The sequence below is a fragment of the Musca domestica genome, unplaced genomic scaffold, assembly GCF_030504385.1.
Source record: "Musca domestica strain aabys unplaced genomic scaffold, Musca_domestica.polishedcontigs.V.1.1 15, whole genome shotgun sequence".
Taxonomy (NCBI): domain Eukaryota; kingdom Metazoa; phylum Arthropoda; class Insecta; order Diptera; family Muscidae; genus Musca; species Musca domestica.
The window spans coordinates 1768617-1794772 of NW_026712207.1; the positions used below are offsets into that span (position 1 = coordinate 1768617).

At 36.4% G+C, this 26156-nt stretch overlaps 1 protein-coding gene across 13 annotated transcripts; it reads left to right on the plus strand.

Annotated features, from left to right (window-relative positions):
* On the plus strand, positions 1-25913 carry LOC131801213 (E3 ubiquitin-protein ligase Nedd-4). 13 transcript variants are annotated; one of them, XM_059119480.1, is made up of 19 exons: positions 1-291; positions 560-823; positions 8497-8579; positions 8656-8746; positions 8815-8853; positions 8925-9085; positions 9647-9785; positions 9857-9990; positions 11671-11773; positions 12554-12771; positions 16312-16434; positions 16686-16776; positions 20478-20585; positions 20656-20896; positions 20964-21088; positions 21156-21297; positions 24303-24459; positions 24520-25212; positions 25285-25913. In XM_059119480.1, exons 2-19 carry the CDS (start codon positions 644-646, stop codon positions 25385-25387), a joined length of 2931 nt encoding a protein of 976 aa, XP_058975463.1. In that variant the 5' UTR covers positions 1-291; positions 560-643; the 3' UTR covers positions 25388-25913. The 13 variants fall into 13 exon arrangements, with proteins under 13 accessions (XP_058975463.1, XP_058975464.1, XP_058975460.1 ...); XM_059119481.1 differs by having other exon boundaries at positions 2-291; positions 8656-8737; XM_059119477.1 differs by having other exon boundaries at positions 4-291; positions 8925-9094.
* The last annotated feature ends 243 nt before the right edge of the window (positions 25914-26156 follow it).

Sequence of the window (26156 nt, forward strand, 5' to 3'; positions counted from 1 at the left end):
GAATTTATTGGATATTATTTCTTTATATTTTGTTTGTAATATTTGAAATGTATTTTTTATTTAAAATATCTAGCTAGCTATTAAGTACATACAAATTAGTGCATACAAATTGAATGATATTGCCAAGGTGAAATCGAGGCATGCAATAAAATAATGATAATACATACTATGTGCAGATAGAAGCGTTCATTGCCAGAAGAATACATACGTCGCGAAGAAACATCATACAAGAAAGAAACTATAACTAAAAAATCAAAAAGTCTATTAAAATCTTCCAAATAATAACCAGCTGTAAGTTAATGAGAGTAATGACTTAAAAATTGCTTAAATGACTATTCAAGTGGGGGGTGTGAGCGAAAGTACCCTTGATTATTATTGCCATAATAAAATTGTTTTGCGAATTGTTTATATTAGTTTCTGATTAACTGTTATCGTTAATGATTAAATGCCTGGTGATGAAGAGATGTCTGTTTGTGTGCGTGTGTCTGTGTTCTTATTTTATTGTGCCTGAAATAAAATGTGTGTTTCTTTCTTTTTGTTCTTTAAACGACGTTTGCAGAAAATCATCCAATACGAATTGCCTTTGCATTAAATGTTGCATTTTTAATTGTCACACAACAAATAATACAAATAACGCATTGTAATGTCTGCACGTTCTGCCAATACCGTTTTGCCGCCAGCAGCAGACAGTGACAATGCTCCACGGCCTCCACCTCGGCGGCGAGCAGCTTCTGTTGCAGGTCAACAAAGACGCTTTTCATCACAATCAAGTCAAGAGTTCAGTGGCAGTGGGCATACACCAAGACGATCTTTAGCAACAGTGGTAAGTACTGAGTAAAACAAAGAATTAATTTTCGTACATGTTTTTCTACCCCTTCCCCCAATTGTTTTCTTAATAATGTAGGGGAGTGTGGCATTTAATTGTTGTTGCATTTAAGAAAACATCAAAAGAAGAAGATGCATTAAGCATAAACAATCAGCAGATGTCAGGTGTAGTGTAGTTGGGTTTTTTGTTTTCCTCTTTTGTTTTTGCCCAGTGACAGTCGTGAGAGTGTGTGCGTGTGCATGTTTCGTGTGTAGCAAAAACAGCTGTTCACTATTAGTAACCCCCAAACGAAAGCAATGAAAAAATTTGACAAGGGGGCATTATTTATTTTGGGTGGAAACCACCTAAGCAAGCACCACAATGCTCCCCCATTTCTTTCTCCGCAATAACAAAATAATCAGTGAGCGACGTAGATTCCCTCATTCATACAATTAGAGAGCGAGCAACAGCTCACATGACAGATGACAGTTGTGTAGTCATTTTTGTGGTCGTTTAGTTTAGTTAAGTTCACCGAGAGAGTAATAACGTCGTTTTTTGAACAAGTGCTGCTGTTCCTATCATTGCGCGAGTGTTTGTGAGTTTTGTCGGTCGAAATTAATAAAGAAAAAAAGAAAAGAAAAATTGTTACAAAAAATGTTAATAGTTTAATGGAGCCATTGAGGATTTGTTTAATGCCAACTTAAAATGATTTCACCATATTGCCCCTCCTAAACGTAATAAGAAAAGAATTTGATTAAACGGTTTTGTGCAAGCGAGAAATAAGTGGTATTATTTTGGCATGAATGCCTGAGTGAGTGTGTGTGTGAGTGCCATTTGTCAAAAGAAGTCGTATCTGCTCTTGAAAGATTAATACGAAATAATTAAAAAGCGAAGGCAAACGAAATGTTTTATTAAATTTAATTTAAAGAAAAAGTCCCTTAGCTAGCCATTAAAAAATTAATTAAATTGTATATGTGTTTGTGTGGCTGTCGGTCGCTCGTCAAAAAAGAAGTGTACAAATCATATGGGATTTTTAACAGGAAAATTAGTCATCCAACTCGTATCTAATGAGGGATTTGTAAAAGAAGTAATGCCATCATCATCACTGTTGACACTGTGCAATGACAGCCCCCCACGGTGGAATATTAATTAAATTATGAAATTAATTTGGATAATAAAATCCAAAGTCCATGCCACCCCTCGACAGAGTTAAGAACTTGGTATCGCCGCATAGGTGGAAATCGGAAATCTACAAATTAGTGGTCTAGAGCTGTTGCTGGGAAAAAATTGATCGATTGATTGATTGCTGGGTGGTGGTCGGTGGGCCATAAAACAAAGTCATCCCCAAAGTGTGTGCCTGATTAGAACCTACTTTTTTACATTAACAAAAATATACAAACAAAAAAGAATTGACAAAAGTCATTAGCAAAGACGACTGAAAAATAACACATTCCAATGAGAGAGGGAGATTTTAAAATAATTTGTAGTTCCCCCCTTTGTCCTACATTGCTTGGTCGTGTTGCTGTTGTTGATCATCGACGACAACGCATTGCCGCCACTGCAAGCAGAATTAGCCACCGCCGCCATCGTGCCATATAAACCAGTTTTGTTATTCTCCCCACAAACAACAGGCGTTTACGGGAAGGTACATAGGCAGGCCAGGCCAGGCAGGCACTCAGTCAGTCAACCATCCAGCCAGCCCAGATTTTTGAAGTACCTACCTTCTACTACTACTTCTACTTACTACGTTCGTCGTCGTTGTCGGTTGTTGTATTACGTTTTATGAATGCGTTTTTATATTTTTTAATTCTTAATTCCGATAATAAAAAGAGAGCAACGACACACACACGGTCGGTACCATCATAAAGCAGCGGAAGAAGGAGGTGGTATCCCTCCCCCTCTTCCCCCAAAAAGAGAACTAAGCAAACACAACAAAAGAGAGATAGAGAGACAGAGAGAGTGAGAGAAAAACGCCAACAAATTCACAACAAATACAAATTTCAAATTTGTTTTTTTTTTTACTATTGTTATTATTATTTCAACAATCTAAGTTTCAAGGAAACTTATTTGCAAATTGACTGAACATGGCTGAAGCTTTAGCCGAAGGACAAGTTCATGGTTACAGTGATGTAAGTAAAACGATAACAACAACAACAAAATTCATTATCCTTGACCAACTTCATAATACATACTACCTACTACCAACCTATATTGGTTATAGTATTTTTTTTTTCGTAGTTCGGAAGATACGAGTGGCAGGTTCATTAAAAATTAAAAATGAAAAAATGAGAAATGTCAACAACACCCGTCCGTCCGTCTGTCTGTCCGTCCAATCTCATTTCCATTGTCAGCCATATAGCTAGCTACTAGCCATCATCAACAGTGTCAACATTACCCCAGAGGTGATAGCTGATATTGGTATTTAATTACCCTGTTTGGTTGAAAATTGTTTTTCGTCGTTTCGTTTCTCTTCATGAACAATGGAATTAAACATGACCTTATACGCGTTGGAAGGAGGAGACATTTTTATGTCTGGAAATAAAAAACGCAGAAAATTGCATAGCAATTTTAAATTATTTCGATTGATGTCTAATCTAGGCGATTTTTTGTGCAAGGGAATATTTGAATAGAAATCCAAGGAAGCCGCTTTTTTCTTCAGCATGAGTTGTGAGGATAATAGGTTACAATATCTTCCAAATTTGCTATATATTTTTTCATCTTGACGATTTAAGCCCTCTACCGAACTAAAATTGTGGATCTTATCGCGTAAATTTTATAAGAATATTAAAGAAATTATTGTGCACATATTTATGCAAATACTGCGTAGGGAATCCTTAGGTCTTTTAAAGTTCTAGAGAAGACTATCTTCAGATCTATAAACGAGCATGTTATGCTCCATTTTTTTTGCGATAATTAATACAGGGTGAGATAAAAAACTGCAACAAATTCAAAAATCCATTTTTTTTTAAATTTTATTTAAAGAAAGCAAAAAATGTCGGAAAGAGTATTAAACTTTAGAATTAGTTTAGATTTGTTCGAATTGGTCACCTTTGGCACGAATTATGGCCTTCAAACGGCCAATAAAACCGTCAAACGCTGGCCGAATGTTGCTCTGCGGCATTTTGGCCCATTCCTGGTGAAGCGCTTGCTTGAGATTATTGACATTTTGGTATTTTTTAATGCCAACCTTGCTTTCCAAAATACTCCAGATACATTAGTCTAAAGTATTGGAATCCGGAGATTTTGGTGGCCATTGTGCGCTGGAAATAAAGATATGAACCTCATTTTATAACCATTCTTGGGTGGCGCGTGCGGAGTGCGATGGTTCTGAGTCCAGTTGGAATGTCCAAGGTCTGCGGCCAAAATGTTTGAGGGCTCAAGGCTTTAATTCACCCTTCAGAATATTTTCGCGATGATGCCACGGTCGATTAATACGAGCGGAGAGCGACCATCGGCTGTTTTTTGCGGCCCTCACCATCACCATGGCCGGCGCTTGAGTTCTGGTGGCCAACCGAATGTGATCATTTGTCATTTTGTTTGTTTACAAACTGCTGGACAACGAATGTTTTTTCATTGGAGACGGAGAAAACCAAATTCGGTAGTTCACCACTTTCGTTCGTCCAATCGAAGCAACTCTTTAGCTCTTTTGAGTCTATTTTCTTTCTGTTGCTGTGTAAGTTCTTGCACTTTTTGGAATTGCAATGGCTTTGCCCCGAGCTCATTTTTAAATGTTTGCCGAATGGAATATTGCGATATGTTCAGCTCACGAGCCATTTTTCGCACACTGCCACTCGGGTTTCTTTACTTTTCGAACCATTTCTGGTGATGTTGCTGTTTTTCTCGGCCAACTTCCTTGACTCCGCTACTGGCTACGCTACGAGTATCACGGTAACGAGTGATGGTACGAGATACAAAAGATTTATTCACATTTAAATTCTGGAGTGCTCCGACGATAGCCACTTGTGGGTTTCCAGCCAAATATAAAGAAATCACACTATAACGCTTGAATTCCATCACGAATAACTTGTTTTGTGGAAAATTCTCACCAAAATGCTCATGTACGGTTGTACACAATATAATGAGCTGTCACTGGAATATAGCTGTCGGACGAATGGCTTAGAAATGAAAGAAGTCTGAAGTTGGTTGCAGTTTGTTCATCTCACCCCGTATTTCCAAAAGAGTTTTTTTTGCAATCAAAAATGACTCCCGTTTTAATGGTATTTAACGTGATTTCTTTTTGGGCCGCCTTACTATCGACATATATGGTCATTGATCCTGTTATACAATTGCATTCTTGATTTCGGGAGTCTCTGCCTGAAAAACGCAACAATTTCATCAGTATTTATATTTCTAATAGTGAAATAAGGACAGAATACGCCAGTACCGGTGCTATTATCCATCTTGAATACGTTTGTATAATATAGCTAGACCTTAGAAAGGGATTCGGCCAAGCCCAACTTCCCTTGAAAAGGTGGTCATTTATATTTATTTTCAATTAATACAGTTACCTAGCCCATAGGGCGATGGACGGTCCCAAAAACTTCTATACATAATTACTCTAAATCACTTATTTTATCACCTTAACCTAAGGTATTTCGAATTATTGATATGTCTAGGCTTGGTGCATGACCAAAACGCGAAAAGTGCAATAATAGTGTAATGTTTTTATTAGTCTTAGTAGCTTTAGAGCTCTCCTTGCTGCTTGAAACTGTGCCAGAAAACCCTATAACTGGAATTCTATCATCACTCAATCGGACATTAAATAAGATCCTTAATTTGATTACAAAAATACATGAACATACGGGCATGCACAAATTTACTCAAAATGTGATTCTATGCAGATCATAGTCTATCTCGTTTCTTTTTTGCATGCAAGAAATGCTAAAAGACATAACAGTGTGTACCACAATTGCAGATGGCCGACCCATTGCCACAGCTCACATTTTTTCATTAACTCTTGCATACTATTACAACTTTCCTTCATTCGAAATGCTTGAAAGATGGTACAGATCGGACAATTTTTTCTGGTACCTCCCCCACATTGGGGTCAAGATTGCGAGAAATATTTTTGCTAACGAAAGATCTGATGTGAAGATTATATATGTCTGCGAACCCCTTCTGGTACCTCATCCACAAAGGGTCACAATTTCCAATACTTATATCTGTCGTAACTTGCGAAAAAAATCAACGATTCTTTACAACTTGGTATATCTAAATATTTCTCTTAACCAGAAGTCTTATATATAGGATATAAATGTTCGATTTCCTCCAATTTTTGCACATACCAATACCTTTATCTGTGTTAGATGAAACATGAAAATGGAATACTTCGATTTGCTATATCTGTTACCTCTCGCATATTTCCACATTTTCCAAAAAATTGCACATATCTCATATATATACGTATAGGAAGTAGTCGATATAGTCAAAATCTGGCATGTTGTAATGTTTTTATCAGTCTTAGGTCAGATACGAATTGGTCAATATTGGCCAACTGCTTAGGAACCTCTCCCATCATCATCTGGGTCATCTGTCGACAAAACCGAATGGTATTATATCACTTGTTTTTATACCCTCCACCATATTATGGAGAGTATATTAAGTTTGTCATTCCATTTGTAACACCTCGAAATATACATTTTAGACCCCACAAAGTATATATATTCTTGAGCAGCATAAAATTCTTTCTCGATTTAGCGATGTCTGTTCTTCTATCCGTCTGTTGAAATCACTATAGCTGAACGAAATGAAGTAAATTGACAAAATTTTATTCCAATGTATATTATGGACTTTTGGTATTGAAAATGGGCCATGTAGGTCCACGTTTGGGTATAGCCCCTATATAACTGTAACTCCCGATATTGGGTATTTTGATGATTTTAGCGACATTATCCACCGGAATTGTTTCAGATTTTGAATTTGAAGTTCGGAATAGAACTACAGTCTAAGACAGATAATTGTATGTGCAGGTCCACGTCTTCGTATAGCCCCCATATAACGGTATCTCCCGATATTCGGTATTTTGTTGATTTTAGCGACATTATTCATCGGAAATGTTTCAAATTTGGTATTTGAAGTTCGTAGTGGATACTACAGCCTACGACAAAAAATTTGTCCGTGCAGGTCCATGTCTTCGTATAGCCCCAATATAACAGTACCTCCCGATATTTGGTATTTTGTTGATTTTAGCGACACTATTCGCCGGAATTGTTTCAAATTTGATATTTGAAGATCGTAATGGAAGCTACAGCCTATGACAGGAGACTATCTGTGCAGGTCCACGTCTTCGTATAGCCCCCATATAACTGTACCTACCGATCTTCGGTATTTTGATGATTTTAGCTACATTATTCACCGGATTTGTTTTTTAATTTGGTATTTGAAGTTCGTAATGGATTCTGCAGACTATGGCAGAAATCTGCCTTTGCAGGTATACTTCTTCGTATAGCCCCCATATAAACGTACCTCCCGAAATTTGGTATTTTGATTATTTTAGCGACATTATTCAACGGAACTGTTTCAAATTTGGTATTTGAAGTTCGTAATGGATACTACAGCCTAGGGCAGAAAATTGTCTGTGCAGGTCCACGTCCATCATATAACTGTACCTCCCGATATTCGGTATTTTGATTATTTTAGCTACATTATTCACCGGAATTGTTTCAAATTTGGTATTTGAAGATCGTAATGGATACTATAATCTATGACAGAAAATTGTCTGTGCAGGTCCACGTTTTGGTATAGCCCCCATATAACAGTACCTTCCGATATTCGTTATTTTGATGATTTTAGCCACATTATTCTCCGAATTGTAATGAATTATGATAAAAGTTACCTATGCAGGTCCATTTCGTCGTATAGACCCTAATATAACGGCTACATTCGGTATTTTTAAGATTTAAAAAAAAATTTTACGGATTTTTTTTTTTTTTTGAAAATTGCCAAATTCGTTCCAATTGGTGGATTGTATTCAAAGTTCGGCCGACCGAATGTAAAGCTTTTTACTTGTTTCTTTTTTTAATTTCGTTAATGCTGTCCTAAAACCCTTATCTCTTTTGCCTTGGAATTTAGCATAAATAAATGTAAATTTCCATAATTTCAAATGTTACCAAAAGATATTGTTGTTCTGTTTACAAACTTTAGGTTTTTGTTTGTTTACATTATTACAAAATCAAGATAAACCCCGACCGACCACGTGTAAATGTGGCTTTTTCAAATTCACCTAATAATAAATGATATAATTGCTATTAGCAAATTAAGTAAACAAAAAAAGTTAATAAATTAATTGAAGCAACAAAACATAGGTATCTATACATTGTGTGTGTGTTTTTTTTCCTCACCAAATCATTTCACACTTTCGATATATCTGACGAGAACTATGTTATGGAAATGTTATTGATCTTTTGGGTGTAAAGGAAGCATCGGTGTTCTTTGTTAACTGCGGCAAACGAATTAAAAAAAAAACTTTTCAAGGTTGATTTGTTTATAATAAACAAAATATCTGATGATATCGAACTTTACAAGATCACATTTTGGTTGGGGATTGTGGACTTAGGTTTTTTGGCTTTTCAGTCAGATTTGAGCAGGGGAATAGAGAAAACCTAGCCGATTTCATATGAAATTTAATTCTATTTGTATGCCTTCCATTGTTATTCTTTCTAATTACTATTAATTGGTTTTTTTCTTTTCAGAATGACACCACTGACACATGCCACTTACGTATAGTTATAATAAATGGACAGTCACTGGCCAAAAAGGATATATTTGGAGCAAGGTATTTATTGGAGATCACACAGAAAATATTTTCAATTAAACAACTCTAATGTTTTTTCGATTCTTCTGCTTTCCAGTGATCCCTATGTCAGAATAGATTTGAATACCATAAATGGAGACATTAACATAGATTCGGTTTTAACCAAAACTAAAAAGAAGGTAAGAAAGGTGAATATCATATTGGCCCACTTGGTGTATTCTAACAAAAATTAATATCGTTTACATTGCACACATAGACTCTAAATCCAACATGGAATGAAGAATTTGTATTTCGGGTAAGTTGAAAATCTCCAATTTTTTCTTTAAGCCTCAATTATGTATTCCATTTTTATCCGTTTGCTTCCAGGTAAAACCCACAGAGCATAAGTTAGTTTTTCAAGTATTCGATGAAAATCGCCTAACAAGAGATGATTTTCTTGGCATGGTCGAACTTACATTGGTCAATCTGCCAACAGAACAAGAGGGTCGCACGATAGCACCCCAAAGTTATCCTTTGAGGCCTAGAAGGTCAGTAGGGTATGTTTATTTTGGATTTTTTATTATTTAATTTCTGTTGTTTTTTTTCTTTTTTCCTATTGATTTGTTCCACTGTGAGCGAGTGTTGAAACAAAATCTATCTAAGCCAGTATTTCCAAAATCAAAAAAATATATATTTTTTTTATTCAAAACGGGTAGTATTTAGTTGAATTATGTGTTTGTGTTTTATTGGTTTGTCACAAATCATCCTGTCTTATCATTTCCTTCATTATTATTTTCCATCTAGTGTTATTGTTTAAAATGTGTATTTTGTTTTATTTGTTATAATTAATTTAATTAATGTCATAGTTGACCCTATTTACCTTATGTCCTACACTGAAATGTTGCAAAGGAAAAATGTGTTGTACTCTAAACAACCTGAAAAACTCCCCATGCAATATTTCCGTGTTTGACACTTGGGCAGGGAAATAGAATAATTGTCTGTAGAGTCTAAATATTAAAACATAAAAAAATAATCAATCAATTTTATCTACCCACAAAAAAAAAAAAAAAAAAAAAAAAATTCAAAAAAAAAAAAAAAAAAAACTATAGCGCCAAATCCCGCATCAAAGGAACCTTGGAAATCTATCATGCATTTATACATGAGCAAAGGGAAACGGTTGAACCGGATACCAGTACAGGTGAATGGGAACATGTGGAAAATGTTTCAATGACAGGAGCAGCACCGGCGGTAAGTATACGATTTTTGTTTTCATTTTTTTAGTATTTTTTGAAAATAACGAAATTATTGTTTTATTGTAGAATGCCTTTGTTGCCAACGGCGGCAGTCATCACGATCCATTGCCACCCGGCTGGGAGGAGAGACAAGATGCCAATGGTCGAACGTATTATGTAAATCACACCGCTCGTACAACACAATGGGAAAGGCCTACAACGTATGTAAAAAACATATTAAGAAGTATTTTTTTGTTTACAATACCCTCCAACATGAGCAGTGAGAATTTTACTACACTTTCAAATCATTGGAGTTGTAAATGTGGAAATCTAGATGTGAATTTAGTTATGAAAAAAAAAAGATGGGATAAAAAAGGATTATGGATTAAGTTTTTAGAATCATAATCTACGATTTACGTCTGATAAAGATGTTAGAGTCTATCTCATATTTGTCCATACAATAGCTTGACCATCTTCAAATATTGTTCCGGGTTCTGTTACTGTTGAGCTTATACGAAAACAACAAATAAGTACCAATACAGGGTGAGATAAAAAAACTGCAACCAACTTCAGACTGCTGTCATTTTTAATCTCCGCGTCCGACAGCTGTTAAAATTATTCCAGTAACAGCATTTGAGCATTTTCCAGAAAAAAGGTTATTGGTAATGGAATTCAAGCGTGATATATATTTATATATTTTGCCGGAAAACCACTAGTGTTTTTTTTTGTGTCTCGTACTATCGCTCTTTACCTCGTAATACTGGTATCGTAGCCCTAAGTCAAGGAAGTGGTCGGAAGAAAACATCAGCTGAAATAGTTCGAAAAGTAAAGAAGCGACCTGAACGAAATCCGCGACGCAGTGGCCGAAAAATGGCTCGTGAGCTGAACGTATCGCAAAATTCCATTTGGCACATTTTAAAAAATGAGCTCGGGGTAAAGCCATTGAAATTCCAAAAAGTGCAAGAACTTACACCGCAACAGAAAGAAAATAGACTCAAAAGAGCTAAAGAGTTGTTTTGCTTTGCCGAAAGTTGTGAACTGGCGAATTTGGTTTTCTCCGTTTCCGATGAGAAAACATTCGTTGTCCAGCAGTTTGTAAACATACAAAATGATCGTGTTTACTTGCCAAAGAGAGCAGCTGAAAATGTGCACTTTCGGTTGGACACCAGAACTCAAGCGCCGGCCATGGTGATGTGATGGTGTGGGCCGCCATAACAGCCGATGGTCGCTCTTCGCTCGTATTAATCGACCGTGGCATCAGAATAAATGCCGAATATTATCGCGAAAATATTCTGGAAGGTGTGTTAAAGCCTTGGGCACACCAACATTTTGGCCGCAGACCTTGGACATTCCAACAGGACTCAGCACCATCGCACTTAGCACGTCAAGCACCCAAGAATGGTTACGAAATGAGGTTCCTCGCTTTATATCCAGCGCACAATGGCCACAAAAATCTCCGAATACCAATCCGTTGGACTATTGTGTCTGGAGTATTTTTGGTTTGGCAAGGTTGGCACTAAAAAATACCAAAGTGTCGATCACCACAAGCAAGCGCTTTGCCGGGAGTGAGCCAAAATACCACAGAGCGACATTCGGGCAGCGTGTGACGGTCTCATTGGCCGTTTGAAGGCCATAATTCGTGCCAAAGGTGACCAATTCGAACAAATCTAAACTTATTCTAAAATTTGATGCTATTTCCGACATTTTTTGCTTTCATTCAAAAAAATTTAAAAAAAGATAAAAATTATGTCGTTTGAGTTTGTTGCAGTTTTTTATCTCACCCTGTAGAAGTTCATTTGTTACAGCTAATATTGGAGGGTGTAAACATAATATCTATTTTTTAGTCGATTTTGTTCCGAAGAAAAAAACTTATTTTAAAATGTCCTTTACTTCTTTTTCAGAATGAATACCAATCATGCTAATATAAATATGGAAGCAGCAGCTTCAGATTTCCAAAGACGATTTCACATTAGTGTGGATGATTCAGAGACAAATCGTTCAAATGTAAGTATACAAATTTAATAATATATTAGCAAGGGAGAATGGTATTTCAACACAGGTGATTAACAGGAAATTTAATATTTATGAGGAAAAAGTGCGTTCGATTCAAGACGATTTAATTTTTTTACATTCCAAAGCAGTGAATTTTAAAGCAGCTCTTCTAGAGTATACTTATATGTATATGTTTGTTCACAAATTATTCTATTTAACATTTATTTTGCAAATCAGTTCGGCAATAGCATCAATGTTAGCAATAGTAATGATTGTGCCAACACCCTAAATCAAGGCAGTATTTCCGATACAAGCGTTCGGCGTTTTAGTACTTATCTATGTAGTTCGTTGAGCACCGAAAGCAGTACGAGCAATGAGAGTGGTGGCAGTGATGCTGCAGCAAGTGGTGAAATCTGTTGCGAATGTGGTATGGTACATTATAGCTCCGATGATGATGGCTTGGATTCGGATAATAATAATGGTGATAAGAGGACAAATGCACTAATGACTTGCCATGGTGGCCATCAACAACATTCGTCGTCGTCATCGTCTTCGCATCATCGCAATCGTAGAGCATCACATAACGATATACTCGATAAAAATTTACATCTGGATCGTATCTTTGTATGTGTGGAAGTTTCTCATTTTCTCTCTCTCGATGTTATTCGTTTTATTCACTCTGCTGTACTGCTCGGCTAATAGATATATTCCTTGTTTTTTCTGTATTGCTAAGTTTTCCCCCATGCCTCTGAAACATGTAATTGATGCTGTGAACATTTTCATTTTATATAGGATACATTAAGCCTGGCTAGTAGTACCGAAGAGAATACCGCAACAACAACAAATAGTATTACACCATTAAGATCTGCCAACACCAATGAATCCTCCTCCTCCTCCACCTGTCCCATCCATCAAAATAATAATAATGATGGTAACAATAATGCTGATGATGATGATGAAAATGACAATGATGCTGTCATTGATCCCACGACGGAAGATCATCGTATCAGGTTGTTGAGCACCCATATTTACACTATTCACATGCAAATTATTCACAACATTAAGAAGTCAATATTGATAATTAGTTCTAATTTCAATGAAAATTTTACTTACGGGTTTTATATCCTCCACCATGCTAGACTACATGGAAAGAACTCTATCGGCAAACTTTCCTTGGGCTCCGGAAAGTTGAATCTTTTTAAAGGATATGAGAAAAATCATATTTTGTTGATAAGAAACACTTTTTGGATACTTTCCAGCCCACTAAGAGAGTCTTACCTGTTCCTTAAAGTGTGGTCAATAATATTTTTATACTCTCAGCCATATAGCTAGAGAGGGTAGATAGCATTTGATACGGCCAAAACGTGCCTCATTGAAATCACGGTTTTAGACTCTAGGTCTCTTTGGACCAAATCCGTTTCAGGACATTTTTAGGACTTTGGAGACGATCTACGGATGTCCGTCCGTCTGTCTGGCTGGCTGATGGGCACGATAACTCCCGAAGAGAGTATCCGATTTGATCCAAACTTCGAATATGGTAATATTATTTTCAAACATAGATCGAGTTTGAAGGTGGGCAATATGGGTCCACTCCTCTACCTCCCCCACAAAATGTCAACATTTTCAAAGGAAATAATTTATTGCACAGAAAGAGAAAGGATGAAAAGAATATTTTCAGCAGTGCTACGTCAAGTGCGAAAATGGACAATATTGGTGCACTGCTTCTCTTACCTCCCGCACAAAGGGTAAAAATTTTGAATCTTCATGACGCTCATAAAACACGAAATTAACACCCGATCTCAAACTTGGCACATCTCAATTTTTCCATCAACGCAGGATCTGTTATAAATGTGGTAGAGATCGGATCATTCCTACTGGTACCTTCCACACAAAGGGTTAACATTTTTAATAACCAAAGCGATCATAAAATCCTAAATAAACATCCGGTTCTTTTCAAATTACACACATCACAATATTTTTATTGAACCGAGGTCTGGTGTGAAGACGAAATATATCGGTCCACTCCTTCTGGTACCTCTTCCACAAAGGGTCAAATTTTTGAATACTCATGAAGCTCATAAAACAAGAAATTAACATCCAATTCCATTCAGACTTGGCACATCTCAATACTTCCATCAACACAAAATTTGTTATAAATATGGTAGAGATCGGAACATTCCTACTGGTACCTTCCCCACAAAGATTCAAAGATTTAAATAACCAAAACGATCATGAAAAGCGAAATGAGCATCCGGATTTCTTCAAACTGCGCACAGCACAATATTTTTATTAACCCATGGTCTGGTATGAAGATGGGATATATCGGTCCACCCCTTCTGGTACCTCCCCCACAAAGGGTCAAAATTTTAAATTTTCACGAAGCTCATAAAACACGAAATTACATTCGATTTCAATTAGATTTGGCGCATCTCAATATTTTTATCAGCCCAAGATTTGTTATAAAGATGATATAGATCGGACCATTCCTACTGGTACCTCCCCCACAAAGATTCAAAGATTTAAATAACCATAACTATCATTAAATCCGAAATAAGCACCTGGTTCTCTTCAAATTACACAAATCACAATATTTTTAATAACCCAAGGCCTGGTGTAGATGGAATATATCGGTCCATTCCTTCTGGTACCTCCCCCACATATGGTAAAAAATTTGAATATTCATGAAGCTCATAAAACACGAAATGAACATCCGATTCCATTCAGACTTGGCACATCTCAAGATTTCCATCAACCCATGTTCTGTTATAAATATGGTAGAGATCGCATCATTTCTTCTGGTACCTCCCCCACAAAGGGTTAACATTTTGAATAACCAAAACGATCATAAAAACCGATATAAGCATCCTGTTTTTTTCAAATTGAGCACCGCACAATATTTTTATTAACCCACGGTCTGGTGTGAAGAGGAATATATAGGTCCACTCCTTCTGGTACCTCCCCCATAAAGATTCAAAGATTTTAATAGCCAAAACGATCATAAAATCCGAAATAAGCATCCGGTTCTCTTCAAATTGCACACATTACAATATTTTTATTAACTGAAGGTCTGGTGTGAAGATGGAATTTATCGGTCTACTTCTTCTGGTACCTCCCCCACAAAGGGTCAACATTTTGAATAACCATGAAGCTCATAAAACAGGAACTTAACACCCGATTCCGTTCAGACTTGGCGCATCTCATTAATTCCATCAACACAAGATCTGTTATTAATATGGTAGAGATCGGACCATTCCTTCTGCTACCTCCCCCACAATGGGTTAACATTTTTAATAACCAAAACGATCATAAAATCCGAAATAAGCATCCGGTTCTCTTCAAATTGCACACATTACAATATTTTTATCAACTGAAGGTCTGTGTGAAGATGAGATATATCGGTCCACCCCCTCTGGTACCTCCCCCACAAAGGGTTAACATTTTTCATAACCAAAACGATCATAAAAACCGAAATAAGCATCTGGTTCTCTTCAAATTGCGTACAGCACAATATTTTTATTAACTGAAGGTCTGGTGTGAAGATGGAATATATCGGTCTACTTCTTCTGGTACCTCCCCCTCAAAGGTCAATATTTTGAATAATCATGGAGCTCATAAAATACGAATTTAACACCCGATTCCATTCAGACTTGACACATCTCAATATTTTTATCAGCACAAGATCTTTTGTAGAGATGGTAGAGATCGGACAATTTCCTCTGGTACCTCCCCCACATAGGGTTCAAGATTTTGAAGAACAAAACGCTCAAAAAGCGAAATAAGCATCCAAATCTATCCATCTATCTTTTCATATTTCCCACATACAAACATTTTTGCTAACACAAGTTCTGTTGTAAAGATGATATACATCTGCCAACCCCTTCTGGTACCTCACCCACAAAGGGTCTTTATTTCCAATACATATAGCTTCATAACTTGCGAAACAAGTCGGCGATTCTTTACAATTTGGTATATCTAAATATTTCTCTTAACCAGAAATCTGATATGAATGTGTAATTTATCGGAATTTATGATTTCGCATAAAATTGGATATAAATGTTCGATTTCCATCAATTTTTGCACATACCAATATTTTTGTCTGTTTCTGATGAAGTATGAAAATGGAATACTTCGGTCCGCCCGCTATATCTGTTACCTTACGCATTTTTCACTTTTTCCAAAAAATTGTACACATCTCATATCCAGTACAGGAAGTAGTCGATATAGTCCAAATCTGGCACGTTGTAATATTTATATCAGTCTTAGGTCAGATACGGATTGGTCAATATTGGCCAACTGCTTCGGAACCTCCCCCATAAAGAGTCAACAGTTTGAATAATCATAAGTCAAGGCTGGGCGTATACATCTGTCGGCAATACTGACTGATACTGATTCACATTTTTAATGACAATACCATGAGTGGAGGTTATAATTTAATGCCGTTTTTTTGGTTGTTTTTCCATGACTTTGTTGTGAATAGTCGATCTAAAGAAATTTCCATTTTATTATTAATTTATGTTTAATAACCGAGAGTGGTACCTGAATTTCAATAGATATTTATACAATTCCCTGCGACATCCGACAAGCCGGCTTGAAATTTCGGCAACATCTTTACTAAATGATTTAAGGCCAGTTCGACAAATAAACGATCCCGATTATACAATAGAGCGGATAAGGTTGGTTGGATTCTATGAATCAATATCGAAGAACACAAACTTTTCTCTCATGGCATTTTTTCGCATAAATGAATTTTTCGAAATTTTCAAAATGCACTTTAAATATTTTACAAAATTGCACAACACTAACGTATCACTCGATTTGGAACAACTGACTGTGAATAGCTTTTATGTGAATAGTGTAATTTGGGAGATTTTTTTTTCACCAAAATTAACACCGATAGTTTTAAATAAATTTTTGCTTTAATTAGATTTCCAAACGGCCAACCCTTATCTCGACAGGCATTGGAAAATTTACGCAATCGCAATAATTCGTCAGGACAAACATTTAGAGAGTCATCGGTTTGTAAAATTTTTATTTCTATTTTATTTTTTGTGAAATATTTTCCATTGAACTCACCTTAAAAACCAAATCGCCACTAATGAAAACAAACTCTGTTCTCCGTTGTCTCATTGTCTTTTTTAATTTTGATTTTCACAAGAAATGTGTTCTCGTCGTATTTTTTCATATTTGTTTGTCAATACTAAAATGTCCCTTGCGGTTAATAATTTTGTAAGATGTTCGGAATTTTAAGATCATGGATTTTCTAAAAGAAACCTATTTCCAGCCTAAGAACAGGATTACTTAGAAGCTAAGGAAATGAGTAGCATTTGCTTAGAGTTTAAATATTTATTGATGCTAATTATGTTAATTTAAGATATGTTTCATCCAGACCTAACTAGGGCCGTAGGCTCCACGTACCCCGTTTGTCTTCTGGGAACTGAAAAAAATCCCTGTTCTCCTTTACCCATCATAGGCAGATCTTGCCTTTACGAGGAAACGGAAATGTCCTTCATTTGTACTGCCGATGCTAGATGGGGTCACGCTGAACCTCTCCTCTGAAGCCAAATAACTCGGTACCATCCTCGACCGCCAACTAAATTGGAAGAGGAACACCGGGGAACGTGCAAGGATAGTCTTAATTGCACTCTATTCTTGCAAGAGCTCTATAACTCTGGGGACTCAAACCACTCATAATTAAATGGGTGTATTAGTCAATTGTTTGCGCAATCCTATCTTACGAAGCTCTAGTCTGTTGGCATTCCTTGACCAAGTCATCTTATTTACTTTGCATTGACAAAGTACAAAGAGCTGCATCCCTACTAATAGCAGGTGCCTTCAAGAGCACACCTTAGGCTGCACAGGACACCCAATTGTGCTTAAGCCCACTAAGCATACACGTAGAGGAACAGGAAATTACGTGTGCTCTTCGACTCAGAAATCGCAAACAATAGCGCAGTCAATCCTTTTAGACATTCTGCGATCTTAGGGCGTGTAAGGAATGTGAGAGTGGAAGCCAACACAAGTGATTATATTTCACCACGGTTGAGATTTGAACCACCTGACATCGACGCCTGGGCCCGAAGCAATTCTCCTTTCCGTGGCATAGCTGTTTATACTGACGTTTCAATGATGGCATGCGGAGCGGGAGCTGGTGTCTTCCGTGGCACTCTCAATGTTCGTGAATCCTACAAGCTCAGAAGCGACGTTAGCGTGTTCCAGGGTAAAAAAACATAGACTTATTGGTCACGAGGAACAACGAGGTTAACGGCCCGGTGACTATATATGTCGATAGCCAAGTGGCATTGAAAGCTTTAAACTCCTTTACCACTAAGTATAGGGCTGTTTTGGAATGCAGTAGATCCTTGGAGAACATTGGGTTGTCCATCAATCTCTGTTGGGTTCCTGGTCTTTATAACATTCCAGGCAACGAGAGTGCAAACCTAATTGGCACTTCTTCTAGTACCTCTCCCAAAAAGGGTCAACATTTTGAATATTCATGAAGCTCATAAAACCCGAAATTAACATCTGATTCCATTCAGACTTAGCATATCTCAATATTTCTACCAACACAAGATCTGTTAAAACGATGGTAGAGATCGGACCTTTCTTTCTGGTATCTCCGCCACAAAGGGTCAAAGTTTTGAATAATCAAAACGATCTAAAAATTCGAAATAAGCATCCGGTTCTCTTTAAATTACAAACATTACAATATTTTCAATAACCCAAGGTCTGGTGTGAAGATGGAATATATCGATCCACTCTTTCTGGTTCCTCCTCCCATTTTGAGTAACCATGAAGTTCATAAAACGCGAATTACCATCATATTCCATTCAGACTTTGTACATCTCAGTAATTCCATCAACGCAAGATCTGCTATAAAAATGGTAGAGATATGACCTTTCCTTCCGGTACCTCCCCCACAAAGGGTCAAAGTTTTGAATAACCAAAACGATCATAAAATCCGAAATAAGCATCCGGTTCTCTTCAAATTACACACATCACATATTTTTATTAACCTAAGGTTTGGTGTGAAATTGGTACATTCCTTCCGATACCTCCCACACAATATTCATGAAGCTCATCAAACACAAAATTAACATCAGATTCTATTTAGACTTGGTGCATCTCAATATTTCCATCCACACAAGATCTGCTATAAAGATGGTAGAGATCGGACCATTTCTTCTGGTACCTCCCCCAAATAGGGTTCAAGATTTATGAATAAACAAAACGCTCAAAGAAAGCGAGATAAGCATCCAACTCTCTTCAAATTTCACACATCCAAATATTTTTGCTAAAGTAAGATCTGTTGTGAAGATGATATATATCTCTCAAACCCCTTTTGGTACCTCACCCACCAAAGGGTCACAATTTCCAATATTTATATCTGTTACAACTTGCGAAACAAGTCGGCGATTCTTAACCAGAAATCTGAAATGAATATACAATTTATCGGAATTTAGGATTTCGCATAAAATTGGATATAAATGTTTGATTTTCTTTAAATTTTTCACATATCAATATTTTTATCTGTATTAGATGAATACTTCGGTCCGCTATATCTATTACCTCAGGCATATTTCCAAAAATTTGCTCATATCTCATATAAAGTAAGCAGAAATATTTTTATCAGTCTTAGATCAGTTACGAATTGGTCAATATTTGCCAACTGCTTCAAAACCGATCCCATAAAGGGTCAACAATTTGAATAATCTTTACTCAAGGCTGGGGTATTAGATGAATACTTCGGTCCGCTATATCTATTACCTCACCAAAATTTCCACATTTTCAAAAATTTGCACATATCTCATATAAAGTAGATAGGAAGTAGTCGATATAGTCCAAATCTGGCACGTTGTAATATTTTTATCAGTCTTAGGTCAGATACTAATTGGTCAATATTGGCCAACTGCTTTGGAACCTCCCCCCATAAAGGGTCAACAGAGTGAATAATCATAACTCTTGGCTTGGGGGGTATAAATCTGTCGGCAAATTGCTGATACTATTTTACTTGTTTTATAAGTATTTAAAAAAATTCCTCGTCATTTGCCATTTTGAAAAAAATCCATTTTGATTCCCAATTACTCCATTCCATAGTCATTAGATACCATTTAAAATCCCAGTTTGTCATCCTCAAAAACATACATTTTTAATTTTACATTAACTTCTTCTTTGAAATCAATAACAGTTTTGAAATGACTTCATGTTCATCTGTTGATGGAAGGCGTTAACACTTATTTCAATGGTGTTTCCATATTGTCACAAACACATTTTGCACTCTTTAACAAATTTTGGAGATTGTTGCACACATTTCACTTCCTTTCATCAGATCTCAAGTAGAAGTAGAAAATTCGCTATGTTATCCTTTCATTGTTAGAGAAAACCTGGTATATTTGCATTTGATTAAAAAATGTTCCTAATGTACTGTGTGTGTGTGCCTGTCGTCTGTTATTGAACCAACGAGGAGATCATATGGTGGAAAACCTTCGAAATCTATCTCAGTAGAAAATGTAATGATGTCGAGCTATTTTTTGTATCATTTCTAATGGTTGGTAGTTTTGAATAACGTTCATCGAAGAGATCTACTTTTGTTTTGTCTACCGTGTTTTGAAACGTGATGATGCTAGTTACTAAAGTATCGCTACTGAGTATTGCTTAAAATATTTTCAATATTTGCTAATGTTTTGTTAATAAAAAACCCCTTTTTTAAAATTCCCAGCAGAATGAAGATGGTGATCAAACAGATAGCGGAAATCGTTCACAGACGTCGGCATCATCGACACGACGGAATTCGGTGGAGGATAATAATGCAGCTACAACAGAACCGGTAAGAGCTCTAAGCAATCCATTTTTAACAATAAAACAAAATAATTTCAATTTTCCTCTACTCTTTCCAGGCTGCTGCCAACACAGACGAGGAGCCCCTACCGCCACGATGGTCCATGCAGGTGGCGCCCAATGGTCGTACCTTCTTCATAGATCATGCCTCGAGGCGTACAACATGGATAGATCCACGTAATGGCCGGGCCAGTCCAATGCCAAATCAAACCCGGCGTGTTGAGGATGATTTGGGACCATTACCCGAGGGCTGGGAGGAGCGTGTACACACAGATGGTCGTGTATTTTACATTGATCATAGTGGGTTTAACAAATTGATTAATACATTGAATTTTTATTAAAAAAAAAAATATTTCCCATTTTGCAGATACACGAACAACCCAGTGGGAAGATCCACGCCTTTCAAATCCCAATATTGCCGGACAAGCTGTACCCTATTCAAGGGATTACAAACAGAAATACGAATACTTTAAGAATCATCTTAGGAAGCCTGTAAGTACTGAATTATTTGTTATGGAGTTATTCACTTAATGTACTCACATTTTTCTTTATTTTCCAGACCAATGTACCCAACAAATTTGAAATTCGTGTTCGCCGTACATCAATATTAGAAGATTCTTATAGAATTATCAGCCAAGTAACCAAAACGGATTTATTAAAAACCAAATTATGGGTGGAATTCGAGGGAGAAACGGGTTTGGGTAAGTGATCAAAAAAACATATTAAAAAAGATCTTTATTGTATTCAGGGACTCTCGAAGGGTTTGCCTCCAGAGGAACTTATTTAGGGAAGTTGTCTATACATAGAGGCCTTTTTTAATACGTCTGACCATAGAAGGCTTTTAATAGGCCTTCCCACGAGGTTTTTATATTCAAAAAGTACTTTAAAATAGTCTTCAACACATAGATGCCCTTTAGAAGGTATTTCTTCATCATTGGAAGAAATACTTCCACCCACAGAGGTTCTTATATTCAAAAAGTCCTTTAAAATAGTCTTCAACGCATAGATGCCCTTTAGAAGGTATTTTATAGAATATGTAGACCTCTAGACAGTTTTGCATCATTGGAAGGAATTCCTCTACCCATAGGAGACCTTTTAAAAGGTCTTTTATTCAAAATGTAGTTAACAAAGCCTTCAACACATTGGTGCCATTTCGAAGGTCTTTTGAAGACAGTTTATCATTAGAAGACCTTCACGTGGTCTTCCATCCATAGAAACCTTTAAGGCATTGATGTTTTTTAGAAGGTCTTCCATCCATAGAACCTTTAGACAATCTTCCATCCTTGGAAGAACATTCGAAGATCGTTTCTCCTTAGAAGATATTTTTGGGGACCTTTTAAAGGTATACTATTCAAAAAAGATCTTTAGACGATATTCTATTTATAGAGGTCTGTTAGAATGTCTTCCATGCACAGAAAACCTCAAGAATGCCTGTCATGTTTGAAAGAACTATTTAAGGTATTTTATTAATAGAGGACGTTTCGAAGGTCAATTGTTCTTAGACGACATTTTAAATGTCCTTTTGAAAGTTTCTTTTTCATAGAAAACCTTTTGAAGATCTTCTGGCCATTGAGGTATTTTATCCTTAGTACCTATTTTTCAGGTACTCTGTCCATAGAGAGCCTTATGAAGCTCTTCTATTCATAGAAGAGCTTTGGAATTTCTTCTATATAAAGAATACCTTTGGAAGGTCTCCTGTCCATTGAGAGCTTTATGAAGGCCTTTTATCGGTATAAGACCTTAAGAAGGTTTTCTATACTAGAAGACCTTTTTATACCCGTCACCATTTTATGGAGGGTATATTAGCTTTGTCATTCCGTTTGTAAATCCTCGTAACATTCATGATAGACCCTATAAGACGATTTAGCGATGCCCGTCTGTCTGTCTGTTGTAGTCACGCTATCTTTCAAACGAGTTGAGATAGAAGGCTAAAATTTTGCTACCTGCCAGTAGGCAGGTTAAGTTCGTAAAGGTGCCAATTTGGTCCACGTCTTCGTATAGCCCCCATAAAACGGCAACTCACGATATTCGGTATTTTGAAGATTTTAGCTTATGACAAAATTTGCCTATGCAAGTCCACGTCGTTGAATAGACCCAAATATAACGGCAGAATTTTTAATGAATTTTATTTTTTTGAACATTGCCAAATTCGTTCCAAATGGTGGAGTGTATTCAAAGTTCGACCCGGCCGAATTAACAGTTTTTTTTTTTACCATAGAAGGCTTTTTGAAAATATTATATTCATGGTCTTATGAAGGTCCATAGAGGGCGTAATTAAAGTCTTCTATCCGCATAAGGTCCTTCTGTCTGTATATGTCCTTTTGAAGGAATTCTGTCTTTAGAAAACCTTTTCAAGATATTTTATCCGTAGAAGAACTTTTGAAGGTATTCTACCTACAGAAGAACTTTTGAAGTTCTTTTATACTTTAAAGGCCTATTAAAGGTCGTACCATATTTGAAGATCTCCTACCCATAGAAGGCTCTATGAAGGTCTCCCATTCTAGAAGGCTGTTTGAAGGTCTCTTTTTAAAAGGGCATAGTAAGGTCTTCTGTCCTAGAAGACCTTCTGAAGGTGTTTTATCCTTTGAAGACCTTTTAAAGATCTTCTATCATAAGAGATTTGTTGAAGGTTTCCAATCCTAGAAGATCTTAGAAGGCTCTGTGAAGGTCTCCTGTCCACAGAAGACCTTTTGAAGATTCCTATCACAAAAGACATTTTAAAGGTATTTTATTTTTTGAAAACATTTTGAAGGTCTCCTATCCTGAAGACTTTTGAAGACCTCCTTTCTATCAAAGCCCCTATCAAGGGCTTTTATCTATGAAGATATTTTGAAGACCTTTTATCCATTGTATACATTTAAAAGCCTCCTTTCCTACATCTTTTGAATGTTTACCACTCATAGAAGGCTCTATGAAGGACTTCTATCCATGAAGGTTACCTATGAAGCCCCCTATCATGGGTTTTTATCCTATAAGACCTTTTGAAGGTCTCTTTCCTATAAAAGCTCCTATCAATGATACCGTTAAAAGTCCTCTTCTACATAAAAGAGAATTATGATAAGTCATAGAAGGCTCATAGAAGGCCCTATGAAGGACTTCTATCCATGAAGGTTACCTATGAAGCCCCCTATCATGGGTTTTTATCCTATAAGACCTTTTGAAGGTCTCTTTCCCATAAAAGCTCCTATCAAGGATACCGTTAAAAGTCCTCTTCTACATAAAAGAGAATGATGATAAGTCTACGAGGTCTACGTCGCATACAATTAAAAGACCTTTATGAATGCCTTCCATCCAGAGCAAGGTCTTTCTTGGATAGAAAACCTTCAAATGGATTTGATAGATTTCTTTGAAAAATCTTCTATGCATAGAAGGCCTTTAAAAGGTCCTCATGGATAAATGTCTTTGATAGGGGCTTTCATAGAAAGTTCCTTGATAGGTGCTTTCATAGGGAAGGCTTTTAACCATGAGGACCTTGCTCTGGATGGAAGGCATTCTTTTGATTGTCTGTGACGCAGAACTCTAGACAGTCTTCCAAATATAAAAGATCCCTAAATGGACTTCTCCTGATTGTCTTTGATGTAGGAAATGCCTTTTGGCGGTCTTCCTTATTTCGTTTTTCTCTCCCCTGTATTTTTCAAATTTCTAAAGCATACTTTTAGGATGTTTTTTTAAATTCACCTTCCTTGTATTTTCTAAATCTTTACAGATTATGGTGGTTTGGCCAGAGAATGGTTCTATTTGTTATCCAAAGAAATGTTCAATCCCTACTATGGCCTGTTTGAGTATTCAGCCATGGATAATTATACTTTACAAATCAACAATGGCAGTGGTCTGTGCAATGAGGATCATTTACACTATTTCAAGTGAGTTCTTGGAAATTCTTTTAATTTTAGAAGATATCTGATTTTCGTTTTTCTGATCAGATTCATTGGTCGCATTGCTGGCATGGCAGTCTATCATGGTAAACTACTGGATGCCTTCTTTATACGTCCCTTCTACAAAATGATGTTGGAGAAACCCATCGATCTCAAGGACATGGAATCGGTAGATACTGAATATTACAATTCATTGGTGTGGATCAAGGAGAACGATCCCCGGCAACTAGAGTTGACCTTCTGTGTGGATGAGGACACGTTTGGGCAAAAGAGTCAACATGAATTGAAACCGGGCGGTGCCAATATTGAGGTGACCGATGAAAATAAGGATGAATACATAAAACTGGTGATCGAGTGGCGTTTTGTGGCCCGTGTCAAAGAACAAATGACTGCGTTTTTACAAGGTTTTGGTTCAATAATTCCCTTGAATTTAATTAAAATCTTCGATGAACATGAGCTGGAGCTGTTGATGTGTGGCATACAAAATATCGATGTGAAAGATTGGAGAGAGAATACCCTCTACAAGGGTGATTATCATCAGAATCACATTATTATTCAATGGTTTTGGCGTGCCGTCCTTTCGTTCCCCAATGAAATGCGTTCACGTTTGCTGCAATTTGTTACGGGTACATCACGTGTCCCCATGAATGGTTTCAAGGAATTGTACGGCTCAAATGGTCCACAAATGTTTACCATTGAGAAGTGGGGCACCCCCAACAATTATCCTCGGGCGCATACATGGTAAGGAGGAAATTTAATACAGTTTTTTGGGTTTTATTTTCATTTTGTTGTTGTTTTTTTTTTAATTTGCAGCTTTAATCGCCTGGATTTACCACCCTATGAGGGCTATTTACAATTAAAGGATAAACTAATCAAAGCCATCGAAGGCAGCCAGGGCTTTGCCGGTGTCGATTAAAAGAAAAACAAAACCAAACAACAATAACAATACGTTTCTATGCGTTTTTGGTGTTCACACAATCAAAAGAGAAAATGAAAGAAAAACTAAAGAAAACAAAACAAATGAAAAAAAGTGATGGTGTCGCTCCTATGGTGGACCACATAGCGACAATCATTATTCCTATATATATTTATATAAATAAAACAAATCAAGGCAATTCTTGCAAAAAATAAAAACAAAAACTTAACAACGCCAATGCCCATAAATGTTGCAGTCTACGAATGTTTCTTTCGGAAAATAAAAAACCATCATCATACAACGAAGACTAAATGAAATAACACAATAGACGCGTAATTAAGTCGTGGCCTTTTTCCAAAAAAAAAAAAAAAAAAACAAAAACTAAAAACTAAAACAAAAAGCAAACAAACCAACAAAATTGTACTTATTTATTTGCCTGTTTCCCCTTTCTTGTTTTATTTTCCTTTTGTATAATCATTATTTTTAATAATATGTTTATAATTACAAACAAACAAACAAAAAAACATACACATAAATGCAGACGCAATAACTATAGAGAAATAAATTATTTGACAATTTCAAACAAACTATAACTAAAATTAAAATTTTGTATCTTTTTTTATTAAAGAAATATTAAAATATTTCAAGAGGCCAAAATAGTTTAAAGGACAGCATCAGGGTCCCTCAAAAAGAAGCACGTACAAGGTGAGATAAAAACCAGTAAAGAAAGCCCTAAAGTTGGGCGGGGCCGATTTTAAGATACCCTACA

Coding starts and splice junctions, on each gene's coding strand:
- LOC131801213 (XM_059119477.1), top strand. CDS start 644: ATGTCTGCACGTTCTGCCAATACCGTTTTGCCGCCAGCAGCAGACAGT. Junction 16,777..20,477: donor AAACATTTAGAGAGTCATCG/GTTTGTAAAATT, acceptor TAAAATTCCCAG/CAGAATGAAGATGGTGATCA. Junction 20,586..20,655: donor ATGCAGCTACAACAGAACCG/GTAAGAGCTCTA, acceptor TACTCTTTCCAG/GCTGCTGCCAACACAGACGA.